Raw genomic sequence first — 24187 nt, 5'->3', positions numbered from 1 at the left:
TGCAATGTTATATTATTTTCAGGTGTATGACAGAGTGCATCAACATCTCCATATGTTATACTACGCTCACCACAAGTGTACCTATCATCTGTCACCATACACACTTTCAAAATATTGACTATATTCCCTATGCTGTAGCTTTTATCCTATGACTTATTTATTACATATCTCCCATTCCTCCTCACCCATTTTTGCCCATCCCCCTACCACCCTTCCCTCTGGCCACCATCAGTGTATTCTCTGTATTTATAAGTTTGATTCTGCTTATTGTTTGTTTACTCATTTGCTTTGTTTTTTAGATTTCACATATGAGTGAAATCTTATGGTATTTGTCTTTCTCAGTCTGACTTACTTCCTTTAGCATAATACCCTCTAGGTCCACCCATGTTGTTGCAAATGACCAAAAGACAAACAAACAAAACAAAACACACACACACACACACACACACACACACACACACACACAAAGCAAACAAAAACACCTCATCACTTTTTATGACTGCATAGTATCTCACCATAGACTTTTACACACACACACACATACACATACACACTACATACACCACGTTTTCTTTATCCATTCATCTATCAATGGACACTTAGGCTGCTTTCGTATCTTGGCTAAAAATAATAGTAAATAATGCTGCAATAAACATAGGGGTGCATATATCCTTTTGAACTAGTGTCTTTGTTTTCCCAGTAGTGGAATTATTGGATCATATGGTATTTCTATTTATAATTTCTTGAGGAATCTCCATGCTGTTTTCCACAGTGTCTGTACCAATTTACATTTCCACCAGCAGAGCATGAGGGTTCCTTTCTCTCTACATCCTCGTCAACACTTATTCCTATCTTTTTTTATTTTATCCATTTTAACAGGTATAAGGTGATAACTTATTGTGGTTTTGATTTTTATTTCCCTGTCAATTAATGATGTTGAGCACCTTTTCATGTGTCTGTTGGGCATCTTAATGGCTTTTTGGGAAAAATTTCTATTCAGGCCCTCTGCACATTTTCCAATGTGATTGCCCCCTACCTTTTTTTGTGTGTGTGTGTTGAATTGTATACGTTCTTTATATATTTTGAATATTAACCCCTTATCAAAGATATCATTTGTAAATATCTTCTTCCATTCAGCAGGTTGCCTTTTTGTTTTGTTGATGGTTTCCTTCACTGTGCAAAAGCTTTTTATTTTGATGTAGTCCCAAGTTTATTTTTGCTTTTGTCTCTCTTGCCATAAAACACATATCTAGAAAAATATTGCTATAGCTGATGTCAAAGAAATTATTGCCTGTGTCCTCTTCTAGGAGTTTTATGGTTTCAGGTCTTACTATTAGGTCTTCAACCCATTTTGAGGTTTTCCTCATGTGTGTGTGTGTGTGCATGTGTATGGTATTAGAAAGTGGTCTAGTTTTGTTCTTCTACATATAGCTCTCCAGTTTTCTCAGCACCATTTGTTGAAGATACTGTCTTTTCCCCATTGTCTAGTCTTGCCTCCTTTGTTATAGATTGACTCTATAAGCATGGATTTATTTCTGTGCTCAACAAGACAAATGCACATGTAATCCCCTTCACCTATTTCACCCATCCCTACCCCCTCAACTTCTCCTCTGGTAATCCTTTGTTTGTTCTCTATAGTTAAGAGTCTGTTTTTTGGTTTATTCCTTTTTTCTCCTTTTTGTTTTGTTTATTAAATTCCATGTATAAGTGAAATCATGTGGTATTTGTCTTTCTCTGACTGGCTTATATCACTTAACATTATCTCTCTATATCCATCTATGTTGTTGCAAATGTCAAGATTTCACTGTTTTTTTTTTTTTTATGTAGATACTAACAAGTTTAAAAAAAACAAATATAGGCCCTGTTTTCAGGGAGTTCATACTCTAGTAGGGAAGACAAACACATAAGTCAGGCACAGGGTGATCATTTTATAATATAGATATAAATAGGCCACAGAAACCAGAAAGGATTTGGTATTGACATTTGTTCACATTAATACTACATAACCAACACAGAATTAATAATAAGAATTTTAAAAATATGCACACACCTTGATGCATAATATGATGAAAAACAGACCACGGGATTCAATAGGTCTACTTTAGGGAAGGGTTGGGGCAGGAGAGCAGTTAGGCTGCCTCAGAATCAAACATTATGCAAAGATTTTTTGTCATTCCTCTGACAAGGTTTTTCTGGAGAGAGGGGGAAATGTCAGAAAAGGGATATGGGGAGATTATTCTGATATCTCCATAGGCATCAATTATTCTCTCTGGGGGAAAAATGACAATAAAAAGATTACATTTGCATTGAAATGCACCAAAAAGTGTCACTTGGAAAGAGTAATGATAAAAAACAAAAAAGATTAGAAACTCACTGCCAAATTATTTAGTCAAAACTTAGACATTTCTAAAACAGTGAATGAAAGATGGCAGTATTATGAAAGGTTTGCAGTTAACACACTATAAATGTATTTTATTTTGCAGTTGGACAAAGTAATGGAAAAACATAAAGAATCTCATAGACGAATCCTGGAACAGCTTTTAATGGCAGAAAAATCCCATAGGCAAACTATCCTGGAATTGGAGGAAGAAAAGAGAAAACATAAAGAATACATGGAGAAGAGTGATGAATTCATAAGCTTACTAGAACAGGAATGTGAAAGGTAAGGCTACTTTGGACAAGACAATGATTCATTCTGCAAACTCTTAGTAACCTTTCATTATGGGTTCAACATTGTACTAGAGATACAGGGAGACAAGGATGAATATGACACAGCTTCTGCTCTTAAAGATCTCATGGTCCAGGGTGAGGAAAAGACATGTTTAAAGATAATTTCAAGATAATGCAAGAATAACCAGGTATGATAAAAACTATGGAAACATAAATGTTGGGCACCTAATTCTCCAAGGGAGTGCCCCGTGAAAGCCGCACAGAGGAGAGATTTCAGGGATCTAGTCCCTGTGCAAACAAGAATGGAAATTATATACAAGGCAGGGACAGAAATAAGTGTCATAGCATGGAGGTAAGAAAATAGTACGGGTAGCGAGGAACTACACATTATTACAGTATAGACTGTAATTGCAGGATAAGAAAAGGAAAGGCTAGCTACAAGTAGCTGGATTTTATACTGTTGGCAAGAAGGGGCAAATGACAAGTTGTGAGAAGAGGAACAAGTTGATCAGTATGCTTTCTTGAAGAACCATTAAGGCAACCTGGAGTAAAGATAGGAGGTTTAGATTTGGGGAGGGTATATATTCCAATGGACTTTGGGGTTAGAAGAGGGTATGAACAAGAAATATTTATGATGTACAGTAAATACTAATGAGTGACTAATGAGACTGGAGAGCAGAGGAAGCAACACAAGAAGTTTTGAGAAGCACTCCTGGCTATTCACCAAGATACAAAATATAGGAATGGTGTACAGGTTTTTGTGGTGAAGAAGATGGTTAAAAAGTAGGGGCATGTCCTGTTTTAGACATGTTGAGTATGAGATACCTGGTGTATTCCAGTGTCCAGTGAGGGGAATGATATATCTAAACAGACAACATACAGTTGGAAGTATAGGTTTGGAAATGTTAGGGTGGTGTGGATCTGCTGGTGACAGCTAAAGCTATGAGTGTTGGTGTGGTGAGGAGAGAGAATTCTGAGAAGAGAATTCTAGAAAAATCAATGGCTGGCTGTTTCCTGGAGAAAAAGGGATCAAGGAAAGAAGATGAGAAAGAATGGTAGAGGGTTAGAAGTATCAGAAGAAAAAGAAAGCAAAGAAACCAAACAAAGAATTTTCAGAAAGAGTGAGTAGTCAAATACCACCAAATAATACAGAAGCAGAGAAGAAAATGTCCCAGGAATTAGCAACAAGGAAGATACTGGGAAACTTAATGAGCTCTTTCAATAAAATAGTGAGGGCAGTAGCCAAATCACAAGGCTTTGAAAAATAAATAAGAAATGAGAATGTAGAAGCTTAAAATGTGATTATTCTGAGAAGCTTGGCTGCAAAAAAGGAGATTGGGTGGTAAACATTTTATAATCATATGAAGGGCAGATTATTTTGCTCCCTTTTGCCCCTCTGTTCTGAATCACTTAGAAGGTATGAACTTCCACGTGAAATACAAGGACAATTAAGGCTCTATATTGATAATATAAAGACAGGAAATAACCAATCTTTGCAATGTCGAATTATACTGAACTGTCATTTCACTTGTGAAATATATACTTCTTTTATGAGTTACAGAGCTAATGGTGCTGCATTCTAACAATCCAGAAAAATGCAGAAAAAAATAATTACTGACCTCTGTTTTCTAAAATATTAGTAGTCTTAGCTGCTTTTTCTAACTACTTGTAATTCATATTTTAGCTAGGTAACTGGAGTTACACGATAGCTAGGTTAATGGCAAACTATCATCTCTTTTCAATGCACTTTATAGTAGACACTTGGTCAGATTCCCAGAGAATCCATGGCCCTTACATCCAGTTACTTTTTTCCACATTCACCAGGAAGTTTGTTTTCTACTCAGTACATTGGGGGTGGGTGGGGGAGGCTCTTGTTACCTTGAGCCTCATGAACTTGAAATATCTTGAGGAGAAGATTAAAGGAGGATGAGAAGTTTGGCACCAAGGGAAGATTTGACTCAGACATTACAATGTAAGATTTGTTATTCAATGAGACAATGTTATATTAAATATTATTTCGAACCCCTGTGGTTTGGCACCCATGGCCTCATTTGGCCTCCACACTTATTTGGCACTAACTTGCTGAACACAGACACTTCCTTTCATCTTTCATTATTATGAACATTTACTGACCATGGTTAGAGTGCTGCCTGCCATAGAACAAAGAGGTATTGGTTGTCCCTGCCCAGGGGGCTTACCACATTAACAAAGAAGGCAAGATGATATGGATTTAGGGTAGGTATGTGGAGGGCTGTCTGAGGTACAGTTTTAATATGCATTGTTGTATCTCACTATCTTCTGGTGGAAGGCTTAGGAAGACTATCCAATAGTAATACTATAATGCTGGGAGGCAGATGATGAAGATTATTTAAACCAAAGGAGAGCAAAAAGAATGACACTGAGAAATGGGAACAGAAATTCAGTGGGAATAAAGGCCGTGGGCTAGAGGAAAAGGAAAACAGTGAGATAAATGTAAATTGTACCCTATGGGATCAATAAATTAAGAACAGCATGTCTACGGTATCGAAGGGGTTTACGGGGAAGAATTTAAAAGATCATGATTTTTAGCCTTTGAACACAAAGTTTCTTTGTCTTAAAGAAAAATGAAAGTGAACATACCATTACCAAAAATAGGAAAAAGTGACCAGAGGTGATTCTCATTCCCTGTGTAGCAGCCATTCCAGAAGATATGAGAATATTCACCTATTTCTGTTTGCCAAGGAACAGCTTCCAGATGGAACTCTTTGGATATGAGAATGTTAAGTGTATTCTCAACTCACATGATACACAGACAATTCTTCACCTACAACATCACAACTCCCATATCTTGGCTCTCTTGTCGTACTGGTCCTTTCTGCTCCCCTGCCTTCAACAGGGAGACTCTGGGCCTCAGGATTTCCATCTGCTTTTGGGCCATTTGCATCAAAATAGTACATGAAACCCACCTAACAAAACAAAGTGGGGAAAACTAATAATTCCAGGTAAATATACACAGAGGAGGTGCTTACATAAGAGTGAAATACCACTCATTTGTTTCATTCTCTGACAAGTGGCAAAACATGTGCACCATCAGTGAGTCCTTCTAACTTTAACGAGAGTACTTCCTCTTGAGCACACAGCCACTCTTCACAAAAGCAAGATGAACTTGTCTTAAGGGGTCAGAGAATAATGTTTACTTCCTTCCCCAAACAAAGTGATGTAAGCCACTCCCAAATCAGTGACCCTCAGTTCAGAGAAACAAAGATATCATAACCCCCATAAAAAGGGAGTTGGGTACGGATAACTATAAAGGACTATCTGATTGAAACTGAAAAAACACCGTGAATGTTTCACACTTGTTATGTGTTGGATAATATCTACTTGGAAATAAAATAAAAATTATGAAATACATGATTGAGATAAGTTAAAGAGACCTTAGAGGGTGAAATAATGGATTTCAAATTTAGGCTCGATTTCTGTATTTTCTTTGGAGAATTTGTTAAATGTGGAAAACCCTAAAGGAGACTGATGTCACAGGTTGAGTGGAGGCCAAAATGTTTGCCAAGTGATGTCGTTGTCGTAATCAGTAAACAATTGGTTTTCCCACTGAGGGAGGATGGGGGCAGGGATCAACTCAGGAAACCATTCCCAAGCATGTTAATGCAAAGTTTCCTTTGCTGTAATCTGTGCAGTTTGGGCTACCCGTAAGGTAATATTATCCACATTTCATGACTACTTTCTGTTCACTGACCAGCTTCAATGTGTGGATATGTGTGTCACTGATGACCTGAATTATGTACTTGGCTGAATTACAAGTGGAGTCTATGTGAAATGTTTTATACAAAAGCAATGCCAGTAATTTTTGACCTTTCTGGATGGCTTCACAGGAAAGCCAAAACAAAAATCACTTTTAGTCAGTACAATTTTGCAAAATTTTCCCATAAGTGAAATGCCAAATTTGTACTTTCAAAAAAGCTTGCATAATTTCTTTTTCCTTTTTCAGTTTCACTGGGGGAAAAGGCTGTAAAGAAAGAAAAAGTTTCCTTTTTTTGAAACCATGCCTTCTTTTTTATTTTATTTTTAAAATGTTATTTATTTATTCATGAGAGACACAGAGAGAGGCAGTGACATAGGCAGAGGAGAAGCAGGCTCCCTGTGGGGAGCCCTAAGCAGGACTCATCTCAGGACCCAGGGATCACGACCTGAGCAAAGGCTCAACCACTGAGCCACCTAGGTGCCCCGCATTCTTTCTCAGAATACAAAAACAAATCATGTATATTAAACATACATGTTACTGCATTTCAGGCCTTGAAGTAACCACTAAAGTGGGAAACAAATACTGTTATGGCAACTCTGTATAAAAATGTGGCTTCACCCATGGATTATTTTTTTAAACCTTAAATTACTTTTCATAAATAACTTGGCTAAATAGGTTAGCATTTATATTCTAACTTTATAAAGCAGGAGTTCAAATGCTGGGCTTCTCAAAAGCCACACAGTGAGGAAGAAGTCACAGGTAGAATTAATTTCTTGTTCCTGTCCTGCCCAAGTGTTTATAGATAGAACAGTGGCTCAGAGGAAGAAGGGTCTTTGGAGGAAAGTCACCAGGGACCCAGCTTCAAGCAAGGGTTGCTGCCTTGACCACACCTTGGGCCAAGCCTTTTGCTGTTCAGGTTTTAATAAAGAACAGAGAACTTCTACCTCTCCTTTGACTGAGGAAACTTTATAAAGATTTCCATCATTAACCCTTCTCTATTATGACAGGCCTATTTTGCAGATTGGCATCAGAGAAGGTGACTGAAAAACTGAGCCATATTGACCTTCCTGTTAACTGAGGGTATTTGAGGACTTTTTTTTAAAGGTTTATTTATGTAAGTAATTTCTACACTCAGCGTGGGGCTGGAATGCAGGACCCCAAGATCAAGAGTCACATGCTTCTCCAACTGAACCTGGCATCCCTATATTTGAGTACTTTTATAGGCTTTTGTCAAAAGCATCAAATCGTCTTTTTAGAGGCCTTGGATACTTCCCTCAAATATATGTAAATGAATGAGTGTATTAATTTATCTCATTTTTTAGTTAGTTTAATGAGTTAGTTAGCTAATGTGTGTTGCATGTCATTCATTCATTTAATCAGTAAAAAAAAAAAACAAAAAACAAAAAACAAAAAAACAAAACAACAACAACAATTAATCAACTGCCTGCTACATGCCAGGTCTTGCGGAAGATAATTAGGTGAAGGAGGTAGATGTGGTTTCCACCTATATAAAACCCTGACTAATTTGTGCATTTGTAAAGCAGAGACAGGGATGCAGACTTTAAGACTTGATACAGATGCTTCTAAGGTACTATGCAATCATGATGGATAGGAAAAAAAAGGCACCATTACAGTAAAATGACATAAAAACATGAAATGTTCAAGAAAATAGAACATTCAGGAGAAATCAACAAACACATTAAGCTAGAGTACTCTACTGGAGAATTCAATATTTTGCAACTATTGCCATTAGAATTTTTAGTTTCTTTGGTCTTAAATCTCAGCTTTTAAGACTATCCCATAAAGTATGACACAACGGGTATACTGTTTAAAAAATAAATAAACTAAGCCTACTTTAAAAAAATCATATTTAGAAAGCCAGCAGTTTTAAATTTCATGCACACTAAACTATTGTTGTAGAATACATTGTACTCAAATGCAATCATTTCCTTTCAGTTTTCTGGCAAGCATTTATATGTGTTACATATTCTCCAGACTATGTCTTGCAAGTAGTGAAATAGATGCCAGATCTCCATTTGACCTTTATCATGGGTATCCAGTTCTTTGTACGAACAAAATGGAGACCAACCACAAACATTTACTTTGGTATTACAATTCTACAGAGTATTACAATGTGATCAGCCTAGTATTCATACATCCCAGACCTAACATAGGATCTGGGCAGGGATGCAGAGAGATTAATTACCTCGTAAAGGTACTGAACATAATTTAGGACTGTACATGATAACTTAGCTTTCAACAGATGTCACAAAATTCAGTGCTTTTCATATAACACCATTTAATTATAGAGGTCAAAATTCAGATACAGTAATGACACTGTGTTTTGATTGCTTTTCTCTCCTAGAAAGCTGAACCAAATTTTATAAATAATTTTAGGCATGTATTTGGAGTACAATGATTAGTAAATTTACTGTATTTTGCTACAAAGCAGTCAAAGAGTAAACCTAATAAACACAGCAAGGGATGAAGCAGGAACTTAGACATAGGGGACTCTGGTCTACAAATTAGATCTGTAGCTAGTGTGTAATTTTGGGCAAATTCAATTTCTCCAATCTCATGTATAAAACAAATGGGACAGACCGTATGATGTGTGTTTCTCTTTTAGATCTAAATACTTGTGGTTTTATGATTGCTCTATTAAATAAGTACCTTTTACTTTAAGCCTATCATTCTGACTCATACTTTCAAAAGAGGTCAGTGAGAATGACAGTACCTCTACCAACTTCAAATCTCAGTCTGCATTTCCATTCTTAAAGGATGGCTAGACTTAGGTGCATCCTACTACTTCTCCAGTGTCACATATTCAAAACTGAACTTAGTATCATCTTTGCAAATCCAGGTCAATTTACGACCTTTCTATTCCTGTTAATGCTACTACAAAGAATTGATCAATCAAGTAACTAGAAAAAAAATTACAGAAGTCTCTGAATCTTGAATTTAAAGTAGGAAAGACCTAACAATCCAGACCAACTTTCAGATTTTTGAATTAAGAAAAGTGAAGCCCATCAGGTCCTAGATAAGAAATCACAACATCTTGCTGCTAAATAGTAGTAGAGCCAGACCAGAAGCTAGCTCTCCTGATAATATATTTGGTGCTACTCTCCCTAATTTCTGTTACTATATGCTCAAGTTTTGTGCTTGGTGTTGTGGAGGGTCCAGAAGAATTTTAAGACTTAATAATAATACAGTTGAAAAGAGAAGACACTCACAAATAGTATGTAGATGATTCAAAGAAGATTCAAGTGTTCAGTCTGTGGTACTGACACCACTGTTGCAATATTATCAAAGGTCAGACAAAAAAGATATTAAGGACTGTAATTATTCAACAGCTAGCTTAACCCTAGGAGAATGGAGGACATACAGTAAGCACTGGATAAACACATCCAACCGGCTCACAGCTACTAGTTTAACAGCCCTACAGAACAGGAAGCAAAAGACTGATTGTGGAAAGGCAACCTCAAACTTCTGTTCCACCGGACTATAAAATACAAAGAAAAAGAAGTCATTACACTAGGTCAAAATGGAAATTTCTGCCTCATAAATGGAAATTAAGGTGAAACATGAGAATGAACCTGTATCCTGCATTTATAACTTGCAGGTAAATTTTCCTGGCAAGTGTATTATTCCCTCTTGAGAAGATAAAGCCAAACAGCTTTGGCCAGCTATGACAATAGAGATGCCTGGTATAAATGATGAGTAAATGAGGAGTAAACTTTACTGCACAAAAAAACCTTTTCTTGGAAGGGTGTAAGGCTATTGGAGTTAAGAAGTATAAACTCTGGAGTTAGAATAACAAAAGTCTAAGCCATGGTCCCATCCTCTCAGTAGCTATTTGACCTTGAACAAAGTACTTAACCTACTTAATCTCAGTTTCTACTCATTATTTATAACTAAATGGTATGGATCTGATAGGTTCTTGGAATTACTAAATTATAAAATGCTTAGAAAGTGCTAAGTATGGTGTCTAATATGGAGGAAGTACTCAATAATAAGCATTAGAATCTTTCTTCAAATCAGCCTTTCTATAAAGTAGTTTATTTACATACTCAGTGCCACTATGGGCATTTTTTTTTTTTTATTTTCAGTAAGGCATTTAATTAGACCAATACTGACTGAGTGGTAAGAACATGATGATGAACCAAAGCTTTCAAGGGGGCATACCCTTCAGTATTGGAGACAGACATAAAAACAGTGCAATGTTGTGTTATAGGTGTGATGACAACAGAGAACACAGAGACTGCACAAAAGAGGGATCATTCTCTAGGGCTGCTTATATCTTCTTTCCTTCAGAGTAGGGTAAATGCCCTAATGATCTAACACCGTAACACTGAGCTGAGTAATACAGTGCTCAAAGAAATTTTTTTTTCTTTTAACCTATCAAGAACTATTTTCCCCTTTTGGAAATCATTTTGCTTAGAAAAAACAGAAATGTTAATGCAATGATATTATGAAGAGCACAGGCTAGCATATATGCATAATTAACTCATGTAGTATCGCAGTTTTTAAGTGCACCAGAAGATTCCAATGCTCCTCTGGCCTGCCAATGTTTAAGATCCCCACACAATCACATTTTCTGGCCTAAAATGATTGTGAAAAATCAAATATTCCCACAATCAGGTAAGGGGGGAGGCTCTACATTTGATTTGTTTAGTTCACAATTTCCCCTGCAGGGTCCACAGTATTAAGAAGTACAAAAAATATGTGTTGAATAAGTGACTGAGATGAAAGAAAAGTTGTTATAATTTCATCTATTATTTTACATCAATATCTTATTATAAATTAGCTTCTGGATTAATTCCCTTCACTTAGTCCAGCTTTGGAGATTAGTATATATTAAAAATATGTCAGTTTTTATAGGTAAAGCAGAAAAAGCTTGAGAGCTTTGGGATTGTCTCAGAGAGAGCAAATTTGTATAAAAGAAGGCAAATCCTTTATCAAAGCACTGGAGGAAAAAAGGATCTTAAAAGGGATTTTCAAAGTTGTTGATTTTCAACTGTTAAGTTGAAAAACAGGAGAAACATTAACTACAAAAAAAGCTAAAAATAACTCAATTCATACTTTTCACAGTTTTTGTATTCTATAGTCACTAATAAAAACATCATGAATGTTCTCCTAAATCACCAACTGTACACCATAATTTTTAAGAGTATGACTTTTGCTATATCATACAGACTTAATTTATTTAACAAATTCCCTCTTGTGGGCATTTAGATACCTTCCACTCTTTCACTTTTATAAGGAACACTATGACTAATAGCCTCATACTTCAATTAATTTTTACACCTTCTTAATTCTTCCCTTAGAATAATAAATCCTTAGATGTGGGTCAAAAGTTATGAACCTTGGGCAGCCCAGGTGGCTCAGCGGTTTAGCACCGCCTTCAGCTCAAGGCATGATCCTTGGAGACCCAGGATCGAGTCCCACGTCGGGCTCCCTGCATGGAGCCTGCTCCTCCCTCTGCTTGTGTCTCTGCCTCTCTCTCTCTCTCTCTCTCTCTCTCTCTCCCCCTCTGTGTCTCTCATGAATAAATAAATAAAATGTTTTTAAAAAAAAGTTATGAACCTTTTAAGGATTCTGAAAACTGTAGCTAATTTGTCCTCTATAAATAGATTATTTATATTATTACTAGCAATGAAGGAGTGTACCCATTTCTTAAGACTGTTTCTGTTTGCTTTTTCTCTGAAAGGTCTGAACCCTCCTTTCTCTAATACAATCAATCCCATGCCAAGCTTGAGAGTTCAAATCCAGGATCTTTGCTCGCCTTTCCCATGACATGATAGATTCAACAATAGTTCATAACACCTAAAGTACTGGCCTTCCATGGTCCTGACAAGTTTGATTTGTTTAACGTTGTGGAATCCAAAATTTACTTTGTCAAGTTCTGCTTCTAAAAATTCAGTTGATTTGAAGTGTGCGACAATTTCATATCAATTTCTTCTGTTTAACTCAATTTCTACTTGCAAATCTCACTTCCTCACATTTCCTATTTATTATGCGATTCATTTATGTCCACAGCCATTTCCCCATTTATTTTAATGAATTTCCCAGTAATAGCTTGAAATATTTGAAATGCCTGAACAATCGTAACTTATATTTCTTCAGAAGATGTTTCAGAAGCAGTGCCTGCATGGCTCGGTCAGTTAAGCATCAGACTCTTGATTTTGGCTCAGGTCATGATCTCAGGGTTGTGGGATAGAGCCCTTATTGAGCTCCACGTTGGGCTCCATGCAGAATCTGCTTGGGATTCTCTCTCTCCCTCTCCCTTTCCCTCTGCCCCTCCTCCACTTGTCCAACCTTCTCTCTCTCAATATATGAAATTTTTCTTTTTTTTAAAAGGGAGAAAACCTGAGCTGAAATCAAAAGTCGGATGCTTAACCAACTGAGTCACCTAGGTGCCCTGTTTTTTTGTTGTTGTTGAGTAAATATGACATTCAAGGCATATCATGCCATAACAGACACTGGAATATATATAGCAAGGGAACAACACAGAAAAAAGAGAATCACATGTGTTGTTCTACAGTCATACTTTCAAACATGATAGTTTAAGCTGTTAGGATAGCATTTAGATTAAATGAATGGTCTTTTACACGTTTATCTATGGAGACACAGATGGAGAACTCCTGTGGCTTCTTCATGCAGAAGAATTCAGTGGCTTATTTTCACCATTCTTTTGAGGGCTAAGGTTTTTATCAATAAACAAAGTGAGAGGCACAGAATAACAAAAACGTTGGAAAGAAAAAAAAAATCACTCCTTAATTTTCATCTGTGTTGAATTCTGAGTGAGTCATGCCTCAATAATAACAAAGCAGAGCAAATCAGATAAAACTTCATCACAAAAAACCTCTGGATGGCAGGAACTGAATTTTAAACTGGAAGAGTTTAATCTTGAAACATGCTTCCCTGACTCCTTGAAATAGGCCAGCATTTTTTTCAGACTTATTTTGTTTGTTAGGGAAATGTGTGGGGCAGTCACTTAATTCCTACTTTCAGTTCCAGAAAGAAATCTCAGGAATCCAAGGAGATTTGTGGTTTCAGAACGAACTTTTCTTGCACCATGGCTAAGATGAGCCCTTATAACCCAGCAAACTGTGCAAAGGACCCCAAAAAACTTGGTTAGTTTCTTTGTACTTTGAGATATATATAGATATAGATATAGATAGATATAGATCTATCTCAAAGATGGGGATGTGGAAAGACTAAATGTACAAATAGACAATCCAGATGAATCCATATTCTAAAATGTTTCAGAAACAATGCTCAAATTCTGCTTTTATTAAACTGATGATATTCATTACTAATTATTTTCATTTAAAAATATCTGAAACTATGGGGATCCCTGGGTGGCGCAGCGGTTTGGCGCCTGTCTTTGGCCCAGGGCGCGATCCTGGAGACCCGGGATCGAATCCCACGTCAGGCTCCTGGTGCATGGAGCCTGCTTCTCCCTCTGCCTATGTCTCTGCCTCTCTCTCTCTCTCTCTCTGTGACTATCATAAATAAAAATTAATTAAAAAAATAAATAAATAAAATAAAAAAATAAAAATAAAATATCTGAAACTAAAAGGGTAAAGGGTAAAGGAGAGGGACGCAGTCCTCAACCTCAAAGGCCTTCTGGGGCCAGCAGGGTAAGGCAAATGAGAGGAATAGGCTGGATATACACAATAAGGGAACGGTGGAGACCTTCAGAACCTGCAAAGCTCCATCTAGTCAGCTTTCTGGAAAAAAAAAAAAAAAATCACTTCAATATCACCAATAAATAAGAAACAGATCCTATAACACAGTTGATCCAGAAATGGAGAAAATGGAGAAGCCAGATTTGAGAAGTCCAGCTTTGGAGAATAGGATATAATATATAAGTATATATATATATACATATATACTTATATATATATATACTTATATATTATATATATACTTATATATATAAGTATACATATATAAGTATATATTATATATATACTTACACATATATATACATATATATTATATATATACTTATATATTATATTTATATATTATATATATACTTATATATATTATATATATATATATATAAAATGAGGAAAGAGGACAAATGGACAAATGTTCTTTGGACACTCTAACAGAAGATATACACTGAATCAAAAGGATAAGCACTGGACACAATACAGATGATACAAACAAGCCTGTTTATCATGGCTTCTTGTCTGTCTTCTTCCCACTTACACACTGGTGTGTAAGCTCCATGAGAGCAGAGACAGCTTGTTTTGTTTATCTCTGTAGCCTTAGCCCCTCATAGTGAGTGACCAATTAGTATCTACAGAATAAATAAATGTATTACTCTCTCCAAATACAGTTACTAAAGTGTACACTGTAATTGGTAGCAGCAGCTTTAGGGACTTCAAAGGAGCTGCTGGTTTTAGTGGAGACTTCTCCCAAAGATGCTTGGCTCTGTGGTGGCAAGAATAGAAATGAGTTATTCTTCTTTGTGCTTCTAAGTGTTTTTATATTGACCCATAGATAGGAACTTCCTCCCACCTTTTCTACACTGATAAGTGAATACAGAAACATTAAATTTCTTCAAAAATCAAATATATGTATGTAAATATATTTTAAAAAACCCTAAAAATAAAATGATAACAGGGGTACAACCAGCAAAATCAATATTGTGAGAAGTCTGTGTAACAAACAATCTGGTTCCACTAACAAATAATGTACATAATGTGCAAAGAGAAAATACCAAGGGGAATTTATAAGTTAAAAGAAATTTAGACATTTCCATCAAGTATAATGGAAGATATTATTTGAATCTTAATTTGAAGACACTATAGAAGGAGGAAAATCTGTATCCTGGAATATTTCAGAATATGAAAGAATTATTTCTAAAGTTAGGTGTGTTAATGGTATTGTATATTTAAAAAATCCTTATGTTTCAGTCTGAAAATATTTTAGAATGATAGAATGTTTGGGACTTGCTTCAAAATAATTTAGAGTGGGAGCATAGTGTGGGGGAGGAAAAATAATTTTCCCTCTATCTTTCTGAGTTCTTGGATGAGCACTTCTGTAATAAAAGACAGGTTAACAAGAGAAAAACTAAACTGAAGTTTATTAACATGAATGCCTCAAGTATATACATGGGAAATAACCAGGGAAAATGAGTAACTCTACAAGATAACTTGAGCTGGAACTTTAAATACCATCTTCAGCTAAAAGCAAAAGACAGGTGGGAGGAGGACAACTCATTAAGAACAGTTATCAGAAAAAGCAAAAGGAAAGGTCTGTTATGCAGAATTAAGTTAGTGCCTTCTCCACTGATAAGACTTCTTTTGATTTAATCATCCTTCTCTTTGTGGCACTGAGAGGAAGATACTCTTACAAATAGAGAATTCCCCCATAAGTATAAATTTCTCTTACAAAAGGTTAACTTTACTCTTGTTTTCAGAACCTCTGCATCTGCTGTTTCTCAAAATAATCAATTCAAGGGATCCCTGGGTGGCGCAGCGGTTTGGCGCCTGCCTTTGGCTCAGGGCGCGATCCTGGAGACCTGGGATCGAATCCCACATCGGGCTCCCAGTGCATGGAGCCTGCTTCTCCCTCTGCCTGTGTCTCTGCCTCTCTCTCTCTCTCTGTGACTATCATAAATAAATAAAAATTAAAAAAAATAATCAATTCAAAATAATCCTTATGCCAAAGAGGCATATTTTGGAATGGCATATTCTGCTAACCTTCAGTAGGGTGGTACAGAAGAAACAAGACTGGTCAGGAGTTGATAATTATTGAAGCTGCATGAGGAACACATGATGGTTAATTATGCTATTATCTCTAATTTTATATGTGTTTGAAATAACTAAAAAGTAAGTGAACAAATAATACATGAAAATAGAAAATTTAAAATGAACAGAAAAATATAAAATGAAAATTAAAACCTTCCTTCCATTTCACTTCCTACTCCCCAGAAGTAATCCATAGCTAACAGTTTCCTGTTCATTTTTCTAAAAAATTATTGTAAGCCTGTATCAGTAATTCATGAAGGAGATCATACTATATATTTCCTACCTTTTTTTAAGTGGCTGCATATTATTTCATTTTATAGATGCAGTTCATTTAGCCAGGCCCTAGATATGGGCGTTAGATTATATTCCCTTTTTGGGAGGCTATTAAACATTGTTCAGTGAATTGACTCTCAATGACTTCAGATGCCTCTTAATTCCAATTTTCTTTCAGAAATAAGTCAGTCATTGATAACTTTTGTGTTTTTGCTTTTTGAATAATAAGAAACTAAAACCCACAAGGAAAGAAGCCTTTATGCAGGACCCTGCAGACATCACAGAAGATTGTAGTGGTGATGGGGGGGGGGGGGCAGCACTGACACTTGTAGAGTCAGGTTTACAGATCCTACCCAAGTTCTTGTTAGCACCTTCCCCAGAGGCCTTCGGCTCTCTAGCAGAACAAAGCTGTAAAAGCAAAAGAAGCAGGGATTTGATCCAAGAGCACCAGTTCCTGTAGTTCAAATGAAAATTATACATATCTGCAACATTGCCTGATGAAGTGAACAAAATGACCACTAATGAATCAATGCAGCAAAAGATGACATACACTTTCTTTATGTTTCCCTAAATACAAGGGATGATGCTTATTTGGATGGAGTACTGCCACTGAGGTGAAGGACATGATCTATGAATTCCAAATTGTCCCTAAATATTTTCTGAAGAATCAGAAATCAACCAAAATAAAAGGTAAAACTATTATGAACATGTCAGTCATTGTCCATCTATGGCCACTTTCTTCTTTCAGAGAAAATTATATAGATAACTTGTTTCTTTTCTAAACTACTCTAAATTTTACAATAAGACTATAGATCTTAACAGATAAGTTTTAATATGCTAATACATACAGTTGACAGATGAAATAAATTTTGTCTTCAAAATATCAAATTAAGATAGGAGATATAAAACACATAACGTAGCATATAAAATCATCATAAAAGGGCTGACTGGCTAGCTTGGTCCATACAGTGTGTGGCCTTTGATCTCAGGGTTGTAAATTCAAATCCCATGTTGGGTGTAGAGATTACTTAAAAATCAAATCTTTTAAAAAAAGTCACAATAAAAACTTAGATCTAGGCATAGATCAAATACAATACTACAAAATAAAACTAGTGCTTTGCCTTTTAAGAAAGATGAACAATCTCTGAACATCTTTTGCTTTGGCAATTAAACTAATAGAATGATAATATTAATGGTAATAAGATCTTATGAAATCCACTAAAAAATCTACTAGAACTAATAAATGAGCTCAGCAAAGTTGCAGTATTTAAGATTGATATACAAAAACCATTTGTATTTCTGTACAGTAGCAACAAGCAAACTGAAAATTAAAGTAAGAAAACAATTCCATTTATAATAGCAGCAAAAAGAAAAATAAAATAAACATTTGGGAATAAATTAAACAAAAGAAGACTTGCACTCTTTTTTTTTTTTAAGACTTGCACTCTTAAACTACAAAACAGTGTCAATAGAAATTTAAGAAGACCTAATAAATGGCAAGACATCACATATTTATGGATCAAAACACTTCATATTGTAAAGATGGTAATACCTCCCAGACTGATCTAGAGATTCAGTGCAATCCCTGTCAGTCAAGTTATATCCTTTCAGTTTTGTTTAGCCATAAAAAAGATAAAACTATAAATGATAATGGATATTTCTCATGATATAGGTTAGCTGTTTTCCTAAAATTTACATAGGAAGGTGCTGTAATGCCAAATCATACTCAGGAACCAAGGGATAGAGACTTGGAAATAGGCTATTGGGGATATCCCAAAGGGAAATGATGAAAGGCAAATGACCATTTTGGAGGGAAGAAAAGGAGAAAGAGCATTTTTGTTCTATATAAGAAAAAGGGGTACCTGTCATCCATTTGCTCACTCATTGACATTCATTTAACTTAACACTGTGCATGAAACTAAGAACTGGGAAGAAAATAAAGAGTAGGATACAGATTCTGTCTCTGAGGCCCCCGTAGAAAGCATAAGTAGTGTGAAGGTAGGTAAAAGTGAACTGCAATTGAAGCGCATACAGAGTACTCAGGGATCCTATCTGAGACATGGATTAATTAGTTCTTCATGGAGGGAATGGGAAGGCACCGCATCAGAGAGCAATTAGCTTGATGTCTGAGTAGACTCATCAGGCAGAGAAGAACGGAAAGGATATTTCAGGCAGAAAATTGCACTCAAAAGTACAAAGGAGTGAAAAAGACAAGTCTGTGGAATTCTCTGTCGAGGATGAGTAGTTGAGGGCTAGACCATGTGCCATTACCCCAAGTTTCCTCTTCATCCTAAGACCAAGAAAAATGTGTTATGCAGAAAAGTTTCAACCCACCATTGGAAATTTGTCAGAGCACCCACAGCACACACAAAGCATTATGTTAGGTGTGTCCAGAGTCAGTTTGGAAAAAGCATAACAACAATAATAATATTAACCACAAATAACCAGAAAACTTCAACCATAAGCAAAATACCAAGGAGGATAAGGCCTTCGGAAATTGATTCCATGTTCTCTATCACGGTACCACTTCCTGATAAAGACTTACTTCACAGCAAAATGGGATTGGAGAAGTATGTGTTCATTTGGCTAAAGTAAATGGAAAAACTCATTCCATCCTAAGTCCCAGAAAAAGAGGTGTGAGTGTGCAATATGCTACCCAATGTCTTTGGCCTGGCCTAAAATTGGTTAATTACAGTAACATGTGAACAAATGACAATGCGATAGACCTAACCAGAAAAGAGAAAGGAACAGGGGTGTCTATTTATTTTGATGGTACCCTGAACTCTGCCAAGAAGACATTCCAATCTCCATCCCTTCATCCTTGAAAAGAGCTACTCAGCAAACCTTATCACCTTCTTAGAGATCCCTGTGGCTCAGCAGGTAAGCGTCTGCCTTTGGCTCAGGGTGTGATCCTAGAGTCCCAGGATCGAGTCCTGCATCGGGGTCCCTGCAGTGAGCCTGCTGCTCCCTCTGCCTGTGTTTCTGTCTCTCATGAATAAATAAATACAATCTATTTTTTTTTTAAAAAAGAGAATATCATCATCTTAGAGAATATCACTATCTTTGGCCATTTTAGGAGTTGTCCCCAAATCTGTTGAGCAAACTGGATTTAAAAAAATAACTTGAGTTCCGAACATCTGATGTTTTAATCTTCAAAATGGACAGAAATATTCTTGCTATCTCCTTGCACAAGGGCTCACTAAAAAAAATGTGAATTAACTATTTGGGCAAGAATTTGTGACCTAATGATCAAAAGTGAAATACAAGCCCAGTAAAATGTTTATTTAAACATGGGGATAATATCTAAAATTACAGAGCACTGCTTTTATCAACTGAAGGGCACAGACTAATAATATTTCCCAGATTACCTTTAAAAATTATTTCCTTTAAGAATGGGAAGGGGTGCTATTTGTGACACCATGGATGGACCTTGAGGATGCTAAGTGAAATACGCCAGACAGAAAAAGACAAATACCACAAGAGTTCACTTACATGTGCAATCTAAAATACAAAACAAAACAAAACCCAGAGTCATAGATACAGAGAATAAATTGCTGGTTGGGGGTTGGGTGACAAAATGGGTAAGGGGATCAAGAAGTATAAACTTCCAGTTATAAAGTAAGTCATGGAGATGTAATACACAGCAATGAAGGAAAATAGTCAATAATATTGTATTAACTTTGTATAGTGATAGGTGGTAACAAAACTTAACATTATTTTGCAATGTATACAAAAGGTAAATCACCATATTGTACACCTGAAATATAACACTGTATGTTAATGATACCTCAATTTAAAAAAGTAAATAGACAAATTAGGGAAGAAGACCAAAGTTCAAAGTAAAATAACTGTTAGTGGCACAGGGTATTGGGTACAGTCGCCTATGCCATTTCACCCAGCACCTAACAACTGTGAAGACACATGTTTGTTTATTTTGAAAGCTCTTAGTGATAGGAAGATTTATTAGAGAAATGAAACACTTCACCCCTAAAAGCTCACAGAACTCTGTTTTTGTTGCATTAGTCTCGCCAGGAGAATTCTGAATGTGTTTGCATTCTATCAGTCGGCAGTGTGAGTCAGCCTGTCCCAAACCGGTTTTCTAACCAGAAAACTGAGAAGTTTGATGACACATTTAGGTAAACATGCTCACTGGATGAAGTTATTTAAAATTTTATAGCTTTTTAATCCTCTCTAAGCCTCTGAAATCCATACAGGTTTTTAGAGAAGATTTAAGTTCATATGAGTCAAAGAGTAGAAATTATATGTAAACCAACTCTATTAAGAATTCCATGAGTTCTGAACAACTAAGAATATCTAATATTTGAAAGAGCTATGAGGGTAATCTGACCCCAAAATGAAGCCTTTAACTGTTAACTAATCAACCTTATTTCTAATTGAAATTTCAGCTCAAAATATTCTTCTTACCCCAAGAACTGAAATTTCTCATCCATTCCGGTCAGATGACGACAGCTCTTCGTTGACAATGATAAATGAACTCTGACTGCAAATGGTTCACTAAAGTGTAAGACTTGTAGACCACGACTCTCATCACCTACTCTCCAGGCAGTCTGAGAATTCAATCGACAGTGGAATGCAAACATAATCAAAATGTGGCAAAATATAAGTCAAAGTTACTTAAATTAACTAGAACTGATAGCAGCTCTCAGGGTTAACAAAAATTTGCAGAATTATGGACTTTTTAATCCATATAGATGAAAAGCATACAACACATGGACCCAAATATTATTTATTCCTTTTTGACACCCTACTCTTAGCAACAATATTATTTCTTTATGAAAAAGAAGGTTCTTCAGGTGAATCCATCCATTCTTTTGCCCAGGTGAGTTTCTGCTTTACTTAAAAGAAATCTTGCCTCTGCCATGAAAGAGTATGTCTGCTCCAAAGTTTAACTCCTCATTATTTACTGTTATCTTTGGGAGCAAATAATTAAGCAAATAATTAAGGTACAGGGCATGGCTCTAAAATCTTTGGATACTATAACTTCCCCCATTCCCAGTTCTTCCCTCCTGCCCTGAGGATTCCACATCACTCTTCCTTGAATATATGAAACACAACACACATCAAAACTCAGTTTATTTTGTAGGTAACACCACCAAACCCTAGCTCAAATTACCTCTCTTCCATTCTCTGATGTTGAAGCAGATAGAGAATTTTATAAGGAGACACCAGAACTTAAAAAGTGACTCTCTGTATTTACTTTTTCCACAGTCTCAATTCCAGACCCTAAATTATGACATGTTAACTATCTAATCGTTTGAGAAATGCTGAAATAGAACATTCAGTTCTTAAATTTGCTGGGTAAGCATCTTTTGGTAATACACCACACACACACACATGTGTATGCATGTGTACAGACACAGAGTAACAGTCCCTCAATAACAACAACAAAAAAAAGCACAGAATGGCTATTTGGTGTATTATTAAGGAAAAGGAACTGGGATCAGAGTAAGCCCACATAGAACTTTAAATACCTAAAACTGAGAACTCATTAAGAGAAAGACCACACACCCACACACATAAATCCTTTCTTCGCAGAGACAGTAGATTCTATTATGCATGTTCTATATAAAAACAATACAAAGAAAGATCCCTTATTTTTTTTAAAGATTTTATTTATTTATTCATGAGAGATACAGAGAGAGACAGAGACATAGGCAGAGGGAGAAGCAGGCTCCCTGTGGGGAGCATGATGTGGGACTTGATCCCGGGACCCTAGGATCACAACCTGAGCCAAAGGCAGATGCTCAACTACTGAGCCACCCTGGTGTCCCTTTTATTTTTTTTTAAAGATTTATTTATTTATTTGAGAGGGTGGGGGAGGAGCTGAGGGAGAAGGAGAGAATCTCAAGCCGACTCCTAACCGAGCATTGAGCCAGACACAGGGCTCCATCTGTGACTCATGCAATCATGACCTCAGCCAAAACCAAGAGTCAGATGCCCAACTAACTGAGCCACCCGGGTGCCCCATGAAAGTTCCCCTATTAAGAAGTTGATAATTAGTTATAATATTAGTAATGGCAGTTAAATTTACTGAATGTTTTCTGTCAAACACTGTACTAATCATATGAAATGAATTATCTCATTTAATCTTCATAGCATCTTTTGAAAGTAGGTACTGTTATTGTCCCACAGAATATTCAGATAATCAAACTGAACCTTAAAGACACTATGTCACTTCCCCAAAGTTACACTGCTAGGAAGCATAGGGAAGAATTAGGGTTCAGGTCTCTCTGACTCTCCAATCTGAGCTCATAACTCTTCTCCTCCAATAGTTCAGAAAATTGAGTAAGTTATCATTAGAGTTGCCAGGGAACTATTTAAAAGTGCAGATTTCTGGGCCCAACCTCAAACATACTGAATCACAATCTCCAACTGTTGTATTTGAAGGTAGGAACACAATGGTATCTCAAATATGGTTCAAATGTTCTTTTAAGATGCCAAGAGAATCTGAGTGAAGCCAGTTGTCACATAGTTATCTAAGTCAAATCATTTGCTTCAAATAGAAAATAGCATCTCTTTTTCCATGTGAGCCTCTTCTCATTGTATAGCAGTCAGAAGGGGTGTGCTAAAAGGTCAAACGAGGTCATGGTCACACTATGTCAGTAATTAGTACCAAGATACCCAGGTGTATGAGCACTGTTACAGAAGATAAAAGTGATATAGCACAGCCAATCTGCTGAGTCAGAACTGCTGAGTCAGAACCTCAATGAAGAGAAGGCACAGAACCAATGTGGAGAGAGAACGTCTCAGGCTGCACTCATTGCATGACCAGATCAGCATTTCTTAATATTAAATGTATAGTTTTAGCTTCTGAAAACTTTACTTGTCATTGGGTTTATTTATTCATTTATTTCAAAATGCTTACCAAGTGCCTACCACGTGCAAAGCAGTGGACCAAAAAATGTTCCTTGTCCTCAGGAGCAGAAAAACATTCAGACAGTAGGAAATAAAAAAGGTGAATACTAATTAAGGGATGAGGAATGGCTTGAAGGAAAACAGTAGTATCTGAATTCCTTTATTATTTAAATAATTTTTAAAAATATTTTATTTATTTATTTCAGAGACAGTGAATGGGGAGGAGAATCAGAGGGAAAGAGAGAGAGAAGTAGACTCCCTGTTGAGCAGGGAGCCCAATGTGGGGCTCCACCCAGGACCCTGAGATCATGACCTGAGCTAAAGCCAGATGCTTAACCAACTGAGCCACTCAGGAGCCCCTATTTAAATAATTTTAAATATTACTTTTATAAACTTAAATAAGAGCTCTGTTCCATGGGATCATTCTGAGTACTGTCTTCACCAACATGATCAGATCTGAAATTCTATTATGTCTATGTTACAGTACATAGAGGGTGGAGGGAGGGTAAAATACATGAAAGATATCTTGTTTTCAAGTTGGAGATGACCATCTCTTCTATTTATATTTTATTGATCCAATCCAAACATCCAATTGATGTTTTAAAGACAACTAACAGCCTGCCACAATCTTAGAAAAAACCACTTAACCTCTCTGAGCCTCAGTTTATCTTCACAATCTTTTTTTTAAAAAGATTTTATTTATCCATGAGAGAGAGAGAGAGAGTGGGAGCGAGAGGTAGAGACACAGGCAGAGGGAGAAGCAGGCTCCATGTAGGAAGCCCGTCGTGGGATTTGATCCAGGGACCCCAGGATCATGCCCTGGGCTGAAGGCTGCGCTAAACTGCGCCACCCAGGCTGCCCT

General features: G+C 36.4%; 2 protein-coding genes across 15 annotated transcripts in view; one reads left to right on the top strand and one right to left on the bottom strand.

The window, feature by feature from the left end:
- Nucleotides 1–24187, bottom strand: part of COL8A1 (collagen type VIII alpha 1 chain) — a 531560-nt gene that overhangs the window by 257734 nt on the left and 249639 nt on the right. The window contains exon 1 of one of the 7 annotated variants that reach the window (XM_049105307.1): nt 20875–20917. The exons of the other annotated variants lie outside the window; for them this stretch is intronic. Coding sequence (XP_048961264.1) covers nt 20875–20896 — 22 coding nt within the window. The 5' untranslated portion in view covers nt 20897–20917. Of the gene's footprint in view, nt 1–20874; nt 20918–24187 lie in introns of those variants that run through there. 7 annotated transcript variants of the gene reach the window in all.
- FILIP1L (filamin A interacting protein 1 like) overlaps nt 1–24187 on the top strand; it is a 294355-nt gene that overhangs the window by 184366 nt on the left and 85802 nt on the right. For all 8 annotated transcript variants that reach the window (XM_025416645.3, XM_049105302.1, XM_025416654.2 and 5 more), the window contains one exon: nt 2484–2662. In XM_025416645.3, coding sequence (XP_025272430.1) covers nt 2484–2662 — 179 coding nt within the window. The remainder of the gene's footprint in view (nt 1–2483; nt 2663–24187) is intronic.

Source organism: Canis lupus, chromosome 33, assembly GCF_003254725.2.
Source record: "Canis lupus dingo isolate Sandy chromosome 33, ASM325472v2, whole genome shotgun sequence".
NCBI classification, from domain to species: Eukaryota; Metazoa; Chordata; class Mammalia; order Carnivora; family Canidae; genus Canis; species Canis lupus.
The sequence above is the reverse complement of the archived record's forward strand: the minus strand, read 5'-3'. Positions and strand labels throughout refer to the sequence as shown.